At 38.3% G+C, this 12,957-nt stretch overlaps 1 protein-coding gene across 16 annotated transcripts in view; it reads left to right on the top strand.

Moving 5' to 3' along the window:
* Window positions 1-12,957, top strand: part of EBF1 (EBF transcription factor 1) — a 312,296-nt gene that overhangs the window by 202,465 nt on the left and 96,874 nt on the right. For all 16 annotated transcript variants that reach the window (XM_083799058.1, XM_083799062.1, XM_083799055.1 and 13 more), the window contains one exon: window positions 5,787-5,913. In XM_083799058.1, coding sequence (XP_083655184.1) covers window positions 5,787-5,913 — 127 coding nt within the window. The remainder of the gene's footprint in view (window positions 1-5,786; window positions 5,914-12,957) is intronic.

The following is a 12,957-nucleotide window of genomic DNA, read 5'->3' as shown; positions in this document are numbered from 1 at the left end:
GAAAAATAATGAGTGTTGCAAAGTATGTTCACATGGATTTGTCTAGCATCACTTCAAATTGTAATTGCAAGTGGTTTGGGAGATGAAGTCTAATATTTAAATTAAGCATCATTTTGCCACAGACTTTGCATGGGACCTTGGGCAAATCACATAATCTGCTTAAAGTTCAATTCCCTTTCTTGAACATTATAATAAGATTAGTCACCTTCTTCAGAGAGGTGCTGGGAAGATAATTATCCTAAAGGTTCTATATTACTCAGATTTTATTATAGCAAAATCCATGTAAGTACCTGAGACGCATGGATATTTAAAGTATAAATCCTACCACAGTTCAGAAGCAAAATTTGAAGCCAAAAAACATTGTTCATTTTAAGGGTGTATTTGTTGCTGTCAAGCAGCATATGTTATAAATAATTTGAAATGTAAATAATATATTTTTAATTTATTTTACATGTATTCAAGTTTTGTAATTGAAATATTTATATGCTTGAAATGGAGTTGACTGTGTTAAAAAAGGAGGTTTAAAATGGTTTCTGAAACACATATTTATTATTTAAACATATATTTTAGTTGTAAACACTCTAACATAATTACAACCTTTCTCAGCCAGGGAGAACTAAATAAAAACTTAATTTGTCACATTAATTTTGTGCAAAAATGCAGATACCCTAAGCCAGTGGGTTCAATTAATCCTTAACTCCCATATTATTTCATAAAAACGACTTTAAGAGCCACCATTGATATTTTTAGAATACAGTAAAATGGACCATCTATTGCTTTTTTTTTCAAGGGACTTTCATAACTGGTAGACAAATAATATTGATATATCGTGCACATGCTGAATCTGGACAGACAACTCCCAGTAAATAGTCTGTTTGTGAGATAGACTCTGCCTTCTGTTTGCCCAGTCCACAAACAGGAGGATTTGTTATTTACAGTTTTTACCCAGCACTCTGGTTCTGTGCATTGCTGCAAATATTCCAAATCTGAGCTGCTGATAAAATCCTCTGCTGTTTCTCTCTCTTGTTGGGGGCGGGGGATGGGGGGTGGGGGGTTGTAATTCCAAGAGTCGAGTTTCAGGACAAACACGCATGATTATGAAGACAAAATTAGTTTCTTATAAATATTCCACAATATTTGCTTAAAATGAGCTATTTCTTCAAACATTTTCCTGCCAAGAACATTCCTCCAGCTGCACAGAGTCAGCTGGAAACAACTTCTTTCTTTTCTATTAAGAAAAGATGAAGCACTGAAACATCAGTTCTTTTACCTTTGTACAGCACAAAAACAGAGGCTGATTTTTTTATGCTGCTGAATCAAATTCTGTGACTTTTTTTGTTTTGCTTTTGATGTTTATTATTGATTTTGGAAATCTTTCTTTTTGCATGCTTATTCTAGAAGCCTGACTCATTTTTTAAAAAAATGGGTAGGCACCCTCTTTCTGAAAACCAAGACTTATTAATCAGCATCTGGATGCCCAGTATTGAGTCATGCAAAGTCACTGGTCACTTTTGAAAATATAGATACCTTGAGGGTTCTGTTCCCACTGAAAGCCATTCATTACCTTCAGTGGGTAAGATTATTATTATTATTATTTTTCATTCCTGTCCTAATGGTCCTTCTCACACAGAGTCCAAGTTAAATTTATGGCTGATTGTCACCATTTCCCTAACCACAAACCAGAGCTCAAGCATGCAAAAATAAACTAGTGACTCAGACTAATGACATCTTCTTATAAAATGTCACTTTTCAAAAAAAGAAAGTAACCTGGCACTCTTCAGTGTGTGAAATGATGCTGTATCACACAAGAATGTCTAGAATATATTAGCAAACCACAGAAAGAGGCTTGTTGTACATACTCGAAGTAAATGTGTTTTGGATTTTGAAGGACACGCACCTCCCTCCATTCTGAATATCTGTAATTCAGGTTTTAATCCAATCCACAGCATGTCCCAGCTGACAAGTAGGAGTTTATATAAAACAGCTAATGCAGTTGCCAAATACCACACTGATTCACTTGAAAATCCCTTGGTAAAAAGGGTCCTGTTGCTACTTTTCTATCCAGCTCCAGATCTCAATTTATCAAATACTGGAAAAGGAAGTTGGATCTGGGATTTTGGCTGGCAGGTTCATCTCCAGATCACAAGTTAATGACTTGCTCAGGATTTATATCTGAAAAATATGCTTAGAAATGTAGGTAACCCATATTTACAAATCCTTATTTCTTGGCATGTTAGTTGTTAATGCACAAAGTGTTCTCACCTGAGGTTAGAGTATCAAAATAGCCTAAGTGGGTGAGACATGGAGGTTCATCTAGCTCTGTATCTTATGTTTGGCGCTGGGCAATGGCAGACATACATAAAAAGCATCCGGGGGATCATATAATGATGCTTCCCCCGAATACTCCCCGAAACCATCAACAGTTTGGGGCTCAGAGGCTTCCAGAATTGCTGTCTTTATTTTTAATATCTTTTGATGCTAATAACTTACCTCTCCCAGGTGCTTTGCATGCAAATACTGGACAGACTGTGCTTTGAAGAAAGTATAATCTGTTGGCATGAGAGGAGAAAGCGTGCTAGGGAAAGGTGGAGAGGGTTCCTCAGGTGAGGCCATGGGTCAGCAGTGTAGACAGGAATACATCCCATAATCCTGGAGTCATAGAGGTCAGGGGCAGATTTTCTTTGGCCATGAACCCAGGCCCATGCAGCGTCCATTGAATCACTCCAATTGCAAAATAGAGTCACGGTGATTCAGAGAGCTGGTCCCAGTCCAAAATGAAGATCCTGGCGGTGCTGGGGAACCAGAGGTCAAGACCAGAGGTGGGGTTCAGAGGGCAGGTTTTGACATGCAGTGACATTTTTTGTCCCTTAAAACCTATTTCTTGAGATGGCAACAATATAGGGGAATACTGGTACGTAACCAAGTTAGCTAGTTCCTTTCTGTGGGCATGAGAACTGAATATTGACACAGAGCAAAGATCCTTCTAGCTCAGCACTGTATCAGTGGCAGGGGCAGTGGTAGATGGCAAAGAGAAAAAAGTTAAAGGAAGAGGAACATGTATTCTCCTACTGTATCTCCCAAGCTTCAGTTCCAGAGGAGAGAGGAGTAAAATATATACTGAGTATCCTAAACCATAGGACTTCAGACATAATGTTCACCCTTTGGGAATGTGTGGGCGACAGTATTGTATATTTGTGGTTTTAAACACAGTTAAACTTATTTACTTCAGAGCACAAAGGAAAACCAAACTGTTTGTGGAGAACAAACCAGGAAACTTGCTTAACTCTCCCCAGCTCTCTTTAACAATGGACCATAAATAGGTCAGACATTTCTTGGGAACCAGGGAAGATGAGTATTGGAAAATGCCACAAATTATGTTTAAAGAACATTAAAGTGGTGACAGACCAGTAAATGCTGGGAAATTCAAAGATACAACCAGAAGCTGTCTGTAGAGCTCATGCCAGAATGGGGGTGAGGGGCATGAGGCACATGCTGATGCAGTAAGACTAGCATGTTAACCTTCAGTATTGAAATCCTTGGCTGTTTTTACAAGTATTTTTTCCCCTAAAAATGTCATGAAACTTTTCTCATCTTGCCAGTTCACCTAGTTAACTAGAACTGCTCGAGGATGGGATTTACCTCAATTGTGCTTGGCTGCCTACAGTTAAGCATCTAGTTTAAATTTGTCATCCCAGCGCACTGGAGAAAGGTAGATGCTTCCAGGGAGCAGTTTATGCAAACATGAGAGGTGTCTGAAGCCTGGGAAATATTATTTGGCAGTGCTTTCTGCTTCTGCTGACTATTAGGGGCATGCAGAGAATTAGCCTAGACTTCACAACTTTGGTCAGACCAACTTTAAGGCAACTCAATTTAAGTAAAAGGAATTTTGGAAGTGTGTGTATGTTTGTTTGTTTGATTGTTTGGAAAAAAAAAAAGTTAGTTTGTTAGCCATTTAGAAAAAAAAAAGAAGAAAAAGCAGGTTCCTTCTAAAAATAAATACATTTCTAAATCACATGGTTTCAAAGCAGAGCCTGAATACGTGCTTTTTGGAGCTCACAAACTAGGAGACTGGTTCCTGACATGAACATTTCTAAAATGGCATGAGCTGGGGGCTGACCTTATGACTTGTGTGGATCTGAATAATGTTTGGAGTATTTGGTGCTGGTAGTTTTGTTTTTAATCTTCAACTTGATCTAATACTAATTTTCCTATTTTAAATATGGAGAATTTCCTACTGTGAATGCCATTTGCTGCAGTAACACAGATGGCTCTCAGACAGACATTCCTTGCTCCTTTTTTTTTTTTTTTTTTTTTACAAACTGCTTTATTTGGGTATTTTAGATTTCTTGGCAGTTTGTAGTATATAGTATATATGAGGAGCAATAGTCCTGTGTCCTAACAAAGACTTGCTTAAGAAGTCTGCTTGTTTGATAGGACCTTACCATGATTTTGAAATGTTTGGTTCCTGGTTTAAAAAAAAAAAAATCATCTTTAAAAACAACAACAACAGTATTTTCTATGAAATTGTATTCCATAATCCAGCAGACAACCAACAGCACTGAGCAGCTGACTGTCTGCTTAGGGTAGCCATGGCTTTGCTCATTGTCAAGGTTATTGTGATCATGGTTGTTTGCTTCTCTAGTAGTGTTTTAGGGTGCCATAGTCAATTACAGAAGGATTATCCATGTGCCAGAGCCATAACTTGGTTGCTGGACACAATCATGTCACTCTTTCTATGTATCTCTTTTTCCTATTCTTGTCTAAGTGAGCATAACAAGTGAGAAGAGGACATTTCAGTGATGGGGAGGTCAATTCTGTAATTACTGAACACATCAGAGATTTGAGTTAATCTGCAATAAATTAGTGAACTCCTAAATGGCTCTAATATCAGTTTCAAGAACTACTTGAAACCAGTATAAACACTACTTAAATCCAGTCCATAATCCTAACAGATACCAGGAAGGAAAGCACTGGCCCACCCCATCCTTTTTGTCTTGAGTATCAGGATCCCCAGTCCAGTTAGCAAGAAAGTTATGTCTGTTTATTTATTATGTGTGTAAATCTACACATGCAAGTGATTTCTCAGATATATGTCAGTCACTGCAGTGGAGGCAAACTGGAACTGACGGGTAAATGGTTATATTTGGTACATGTATTTTGAGCACTTTGATCAGTTGCAAAGAAAAACCCGGTTTCCTTTAGAAACCAAACTTTGCATTTCTGCAGTAATCAGTTATGCCTCCACAAAATGAATAGGAAAGGGTCTCTAATTAAAACTGCAGCACATGGTGCTTTTGCAGTATACAGATGTCAGCTGGGGACCAGTGGGTTTAAAAGCCTGCCTGGGTTTGCACAGTGCAGTGAATCTCAGCTGAAGGGCTGTGTTCACACACATAACTGCGTATCATTTATCAATCAGATTTGTTGGACACTGTCACGACCCCAATGTTCACTTGAGCAAACATAGGCATCCTGCTGGTGTAAGCTAAAGTTATTGCATTAAGCCAGGGCTGATGCTTGTACTAGGAAGTGAGTGCCTGCCATGTATGAAAACAGAAATAATGTTGTTACGGCTGAGAAAGAGAATGCTTGTAAATATTGTAGTCACTGGCTTTTGTGTGGGTTACATCAAGATTGTATTCAAACATTGACAGGTTAATTACATGTTTCAAAGCTTGTTTACTGTGATCTGAGAGGAAAGTGTTATTAAAGAAGTATTCAGCATCTAATAGTGCTTTTTTTTTTTTTCTCTCTCTCTCTTTTCCCTTCTCAATGTTTTCCTCTAGCTGATTACTCCTCATGCCATCCGTGTACAGACGCCTCCCCGACATATCCCAGGGGTTGTAGAAGTCACATTGTCCTACAAGTCTAAGCAGTTTTGTAAGGGAACACCTGGAAGATTCATTTACACAGGTAAGGATACTTTAGTGCTAGATACAACATCAAGAAATAGGGCAGGCAATATATCACACTTGCTAGGGCTTCAGTTTTCATCGTTAAAAGATGTACCATGTTTTATTATTTTGGCTGATCACATCATTGAATATACCAATATAAGGTTGGATTCTGAAATGGAGGTCTGTGTAGAGATGAATCTGAAAGCATACCCATGTGGGATTTGTGTTTACTTGTTTGTCCTCCTTATAGGACAGCTCTTTACCTGAGGGTTGGGGGTGTAGAGGAAGGAAAGAAACAGATGCTCCTATCCCTAAAGGAACTGAGGAAACGTGCAAGCATCAAGAGCCAGGCACACCAGTGTGATCGTGAACCTACTTTCCCAGAAGCGTCTTGCTAAATATCTGCATCTTGTGTTGTAACAGTGGCATGGCCCGGCAAGTGTTGAAAGCAGCAGCCTGTTTGCCTTCCCATCTCACTGTAACATACTCGTCTCTGCCTTCCAGGGAGGCCAAGTAGCTTTTGCCCCAGCTGATGCTGCAGACATAGTGACTTGCAGTGTTTTGGGGTGGCATCCACACTGAGACCACTGAGTAGAGAGGTCTGGCCTGAAGAGTTATTAACAAAACTGCTAAGATGTTCCAGGTACTGTCAATGCTAAACCACTCTGAGTAGTGATAAGGAAATGGGAAATGAACCAAGTAGCAGCCTACCATTTTTAAAATAACATGTGTTGTTGATTCCTTGGAAGCTATGCGTGCTTCAAGAATTAATGGCTTGTTCTGGGTTTGGATGTGCTTGTTGTTTGACCTATAGTGCAGACAGGTCTACTGCTTCTGTAACTGTTTGCCTGAACTGTGCTTCATCACAATCCAATGCAATGCCTTTCCTCATTCTTGTTTGCCCCTAAAACCTTAAGAATAATATGCAACATAAGTGCCTGTGGCTATGGGGCACACTGAATTAACAGTGGGCACATATATTGCTCCTACTGTGAGCGTACAAACATGGACTCGAGGCAGAGGATGGACTTCCGTGCTCCAGCTGGGTAAAGAAGCTGTCATTTGATTTCCTTAACACAGAGCAAGTTGAATAAAGGTGTCGTATAAAGTTTTGTTGTCTTCTTCCAAATACCCTCTCCTCTGGTTGGGATTTTGCACTGGGTTTCCTTAAGCTGGGTCTTAAAGTGTTCACATATCGCTTTGCTCACTAAGCAGAAGGCATTGGTGGAGAGTGTGTGTATTTAATGTAAGCATTATGATTTTAACAATGTGTGGGAAATTCATGTATTGAACAATAATGCACCATATCAAAAAGTTATTTAGGATTTGAATATGGTGGAACAAAAGAACAAGAAAATGCAAAGGGTCAAATTGCCAGCTGATGCAAACTGGCAGTGTATACCACACGAAAGTGTCAGTCAGAGCTCTAGACAGTTTGACTGTGAACCCTTTCCCTTCTGGACTTTGTACGATAAGTTGTGCTGTCCTTCTGCTTGTTGTTGAGCCACTGGGGTGGCAGCATCTTGGGCTGGTGAAACTGCAAGTATGCTTGCAAAGAAGACAGGGAGGAAAGCTGACTCCCAACTTTGCAAAGAAATTTATGGGGCCTTCTTTATGCAATTTAAATGTAAAAATGACTTGGACCCATTTTGATTTTCTTTTCAGATCACTATTAAATAGCTTTTCTAGGAAAAAGGTTGAATGTGGAAATAAGTTGTCCCAGTAGGGAAAGTGTTTCCATCTATGCACTTTCAGGTTAGTGTTTAAAACGCATTATTTTTTATTTAATAAATGAAAGTTATGAAATACTAAACAACAATGATAAAATCAAAGGTGATCCAGTCCATGGACAATTCTCTTACTTATGCAGCTTATATGGAGCTATGGTAGGTATAGAAATGCTATTGTGACTGAAATTATACCTCACACAATTTGCATTTTTTGCAGTTCTTTTACAGGCAGCCTGAACTTAAATGTGTCTTTTTTTTTAAGGACTAAATAAAAGTAAAATAAAAACAATTAATGCATCCTGACCTTCAGAAGTGCCTTCCAGCCCTTTAAACAAAATGCAGGTTCAGTACATGCCTGCCGATTAGTTTTAGTTAATTGAAAATTATAGGATTGACCCAAGAGGAAAATTTTGTTTGCACTCCAATCACTTTTACAAATTAAGGAAAATTACCACAATTTTGTTTAGCTAAGGTTTCACACTGAGTTCACGAAATTAGCTCAGCCATCCCAACAAAGTCAGCACTTTGTTAGTGAGCACTAGAAAAAAACTAATAGTCTATGGTGTGTACAAACGAAGCATAGAAAAGCTATGATGCTTTAGAGAACTAGGCCAAGTGTTTTTAATTAGGATTATTGGTTCATTGTAAGTTTTGAAGAACAATCAAACTAGCAGATTAGCTGTTTCTTTTAAAGCTAGAATTTCTTGCCATTCATTTTTCCCATGAGAACTTGTTTTAACTCCCACATAGCACTATTTTTTTCTTTTTTCTTTTTCTTTCCTTTTTTTTTTTTTTTTTTTAACAAGGCCTGCAGGAAATGGACCAATTGGAAGTTGGGATACAGTAACATTCCCCAGCATCACTCCAGCCGATGGGAGTTTTTCACAATGTTCTTCAGTGAACTCAGTGTTCTGGAACATATTACAAAACCACAGAGGCCAAATGTTTTCTCAGAGGAGTTTGGCCTCTGTTTTTGGCCGAAAACATTTCAGCATCACTTGCTGCTTATTTACCCTGCTATTAGGAACAAGAAAATGGGAAAGGAAAAAAAGGGAAAAGACAAAAGAGAGAAAAAAAAAGAGAGAGAGTGTGTGAGAGAAAGAGAGAGAAAAGGACCTGGGGTTTGTGGGCGGTGCAGGAGTTGATCAAGCGTAGTTTCCTTTCTGGTGAGAATGTCCCTGCTCGTTAATGGTCCCATTTTGTGGTCAGGTCTCATTTAGAAGAAATTATTTTTAATCAGTGTTCAACAAAATATCCCCTCAAGCCACCTGGCTGTAAACTGTTTTTTTCTTACTGTTAAGTACTTAAGTTCTCAGAAGAAAATACCCAGTGACCCATTAATTTTAGCCTTTTTTTCCCCTTTAACTGCAAATAACTTAGTAACATGATCTCTAAGTAGTCCATGTGCCATCTAGGAATCAAGGTCACATATATACAGAGAAATCCTGGCTTTTTCAAGTATTTTTTCTGAAAGAAATAAACCAATGTCAACCGTGTGCTTACAAGGAAGCATAGCTTTTTTATTTCCCATCTGCAAAGCAAGCTAATAGCATGCACTTACAGAGCAATTATTTCTTAAATTTTGATCTTTGACATTCCTTAGAGAATGTTACTAGAAATATAAAAGTATGAACACATATTATATGTGTGTTCACACTGGAATTGTATTGAAAGTTCATACTGCAGACAGAAGTACCCAAACCAGCGAAGCATTATGCTGGTCAGTGTTTTTCTGTGGCATCCTTAAATTTGTAAATCTCTTCAGGTACTGAAGAGCACTGAACGAATTCAGCTTCACATCACAACTTATGAATCAGGTATGTGTCACTACCAGTATTTTAGAAGCAGGGAAAGCAAGTGAAACTAAGAAGCCATTATGTATACAAATCCATATGTAGTTTGCCAAGGTGACTCAGGGCATATATGGTTGAATTAAATAAGGGATGAGAACTGGCACAAATTTGTGATACCTAGTCAGGCCTTTGAGCTTTTTTTTTTTTCTTCTTTTTTTTTCTATCATTGTTTGTTTGTTTGTTTTATTTAAAAGCACAAATTAAATAAAAAAATGCATTACGGACAGCATGATTTTCACAGATGAATTTTACTACGAATGGTGGTACTAGACCATGAGATTTGAGTGGAACTGTGTGTGTGTATGTGAAAAGAGCATTATCTCACCACATATTGGAAAGGACATATGGAATGTCAAAAAAATGCATTATGCTTCTACCACCTGCTCCATGTAAAGTTTTGTGCTTTGGTTCCAAAACCAGAGCAGAGGATTACATAGCAGACAGAAGTTCATAACTTTGTCACTAAGTTATGAACATGGGATTAATTCAGATTCTTGTCTGTGTACTACCCACAAATACTGACATTATTATTATTATTATTATTATTATTATTATTATTATTATTTTATAAAATTGGTTATGTGCTTGAATACCAGTTGGAATTTAGGGACCGTTTTCCTTTGTGTATTAGTCTTGCAGGGAGGCTGTGGACTAAACCATTTGTGTGCTGACGTGTCCAGAGAGACAGGCAAGTCTCCCTGCAGTTCCTTTGGGGTTTCTTATAAACTCTGGGATATGGTATGACTCTAATCAGGGGGATGTAGGATCAGCATGGTATCTATCAAACAGGGCTTGCTGTGCAGTGTGACTAAACCAGATGCTGAGTGCTGATCCTCCAGAACAGAACAGAATAGTTCAGTAGGAAGGGACGATCATTTAGTCCAACTGCAGTAATTGTGATGAAGGCAGAGTAGGTCAGAGTGGAGCACTGGGAAGGCTGGTCATGTTTGCATTATACTTTTGGACCATTGTGTATAGAGTGGTGTAGAAATGCTAGCATTGTGAAGGTCAGGGTCTTTGCAGAATTTCTGGGAAACTGCATCTTTCTCTGAAATGTCATAGGGCTTCTCAGAGAACTTGTCACTCCCCTAGTTGCTACAAAGAAGAAACAGCCTCATGTGGAAAAATCCCTGCTCAATCCTCATTTCACCCTTTACTTACTTCCAAAGACAGTTGCATCTGTGTACAAACAGGAAGAGCCTTGCAGATCACAGATGATTTGAGTGACGTTTTCAAGATCCTCATTTTTAGGTAGCTTCAAGTTTACTTTTATCTCTTTAAATGATTTAATTTACAGAAGTGTAGGGGTAATTGTTAATGAGAATCATTCCCTTCTTGTTTCTTAAGTCAAATACCTCCAATAGTAAGAGACTAAAAACTACTCATCACCATTTGAATTTTCATTCTGTGGCTGTAGAAGCAGAGATGTAAGTCATCTTCACAGCTCTGCTCAGAATTGGAACCACTTATCCCTAAAGTTTCCAGCCTGGTAAACTTCAGCGATCCCTTTGCAAAGAATAATTTCTGCTTTCAAGAAGGCAACAATGACTGCAAGCTTGAAAAGATACATAATCAATTAAGCAATCAGATTTCAGAATGGAGAGTTCTGGAGTTTGTAGAACCAAAGGAAAAAAAAAGTAATAAGAGACAGACTGGCTGTCAAGAGATTCCTGTAGCCCCTCTGGAGCCTTGCTTGATCCCTCTGGGCTAGAGCTTGACCCTTATACCAGCTAACCTTGGCCATAGCTGTATATCTGCTAGTTCCTGAGAAATGTTAAAACCTAGTGACAGTTATTCTCAACATCAGTATTACACAAGCTCATTAGTTTTACAGTGGCCTATTCATGTGTGTTTATTATTAAAACATGAACACTGAAATAGCTGATTAGTATAAATGAGAAGGACACCATCAGCAGAACAATAAAAATAATATAAAATAAAATAAAGACAGCATCTCAGATGCTCTTGTGTTTTATCTTGATGTGTTTATAAAATTCTTCACCCTCAAATATATGATGATCATTAATCTGAAAAGAAATATAGAGCACATCACTTCTCCAAAAGAGTGACCAGCTTTGAGATCTGCTATCTAGCAAATGAATGCCATTCGGTCTTAACAGCAGTTTTTATCTGCCTTTCACTAGTAAATATTTATAGGTGTGGCAGAATGAAAACTTTCAGACGGCTCAAAGTTAGTCAGCCGCCAAGTACTACAGAAGAACAGAATAAAATCCCTCAATTCAAATCAATGTATGATGTTTAAAATAAGAGCTGGTGTCTTGTCTTTCCTCATAGCATCATGCAGGTAAAATACAGATGGGAAAACAGGTGAGGGATTGCTGCACTGACACCAGTGGTCTGCTCTTGGGCGTTACCTGCCCTGGAAAAAGGAAGTTTCCTTCAGGAAATCTATTTGAGTTTAAGCTTAAACCTGGCCCTTTCTGAGATCCAGTCCGTTAACTTAGCTACTCTGCTGAGTCAATGTTAATACCTTGCCTGCCTGGACTCTCTGGAAATTTTTAGTGCAGATAAGCTAATAAATGATTGCAGCTGTCTTGGAGCAAGCTATCCTATATGAAATAATATAGGAATCCTTGTTATTTAGTGGTGGGGTTGGATGTCGTTATGAAGGTAGTTGTTTTGGTGTTTGTTAGGACTTGCACAGTAAAGTGTGAATAGTTATCAGGGTTGAATATTAGGAATATTATTAGGAAGGTTTGTTGGTTTGGTTTGCAGAAATTCAGGAATGGAAGCTGGGAGGAATCAGAATTGATTGCGGGGAAAAGGGTGTTATCAGACAGCGAGGAGGCGGCAAAGGTAGACTGGAAAATCCCTTTTGTATGCTAATAGGAACACAGAACCCTTATATCTTTAGTATTTCGTAAACACTGGCAGCACCATAACACACTGCAAGAAACAATCACTAAAAGTGTGCAGTGTACCTGTAGGACAGCTGCAAAATGGAAGCAATTACAGCAACCGTCAGAATAAAGCTGGCTGTGAAGGAAACATATTATTTTGCATATTTTATGTATACACTTTCCAAGAAATATGACCTTTATTTTCTAGTTAGAGGGAAGTGCAATCAGAGTCTACAGAGCAAAGGGTAGCTGGATCATTAAAAAGAATATTTTCTCTGATATTAGAAGTCTAAATGGGCACTAGTCCTTATTCACAACCTTGGCTTTTTCTGTCTGCCCTGAGTTAATAAGTGATAAGGCCAAAAGAGAAATAAATCACTGAAGTCCCTGTCCAAAGAAAACATATTGACTACAGCCAAGCAAATAACAGCCCATAACCAATGGTCCCATTCATCATTCATGTAATAGGGATATAAAGTATTCTCTACCTATGAAACCATAGAGTAGGAAAAAGCCTGATAAGCCCCCAATCTAAGCTATGTGATTTGATTATTAAAGGACATGAACTGTTTGTCACATACCTTTAATCTTTAAGATGTGTTGCCATTTCTAAACT

This window comes from Anser anser, assembly GCF_964211835.1.
Source record: "Anser anser genome assembly, chromosome: 14".
NCBI classification, from domain to species: Eukaryota; Metazoa; Chordata; class Aves; order Anseriformes; family Anatidae; genus Anser; species Anser anser.
The sequence above is the reverse complement of the archived record's forward strand: the minus strand, read 5'-3'. Positions and strand labels throughout refer to the sequence as shown.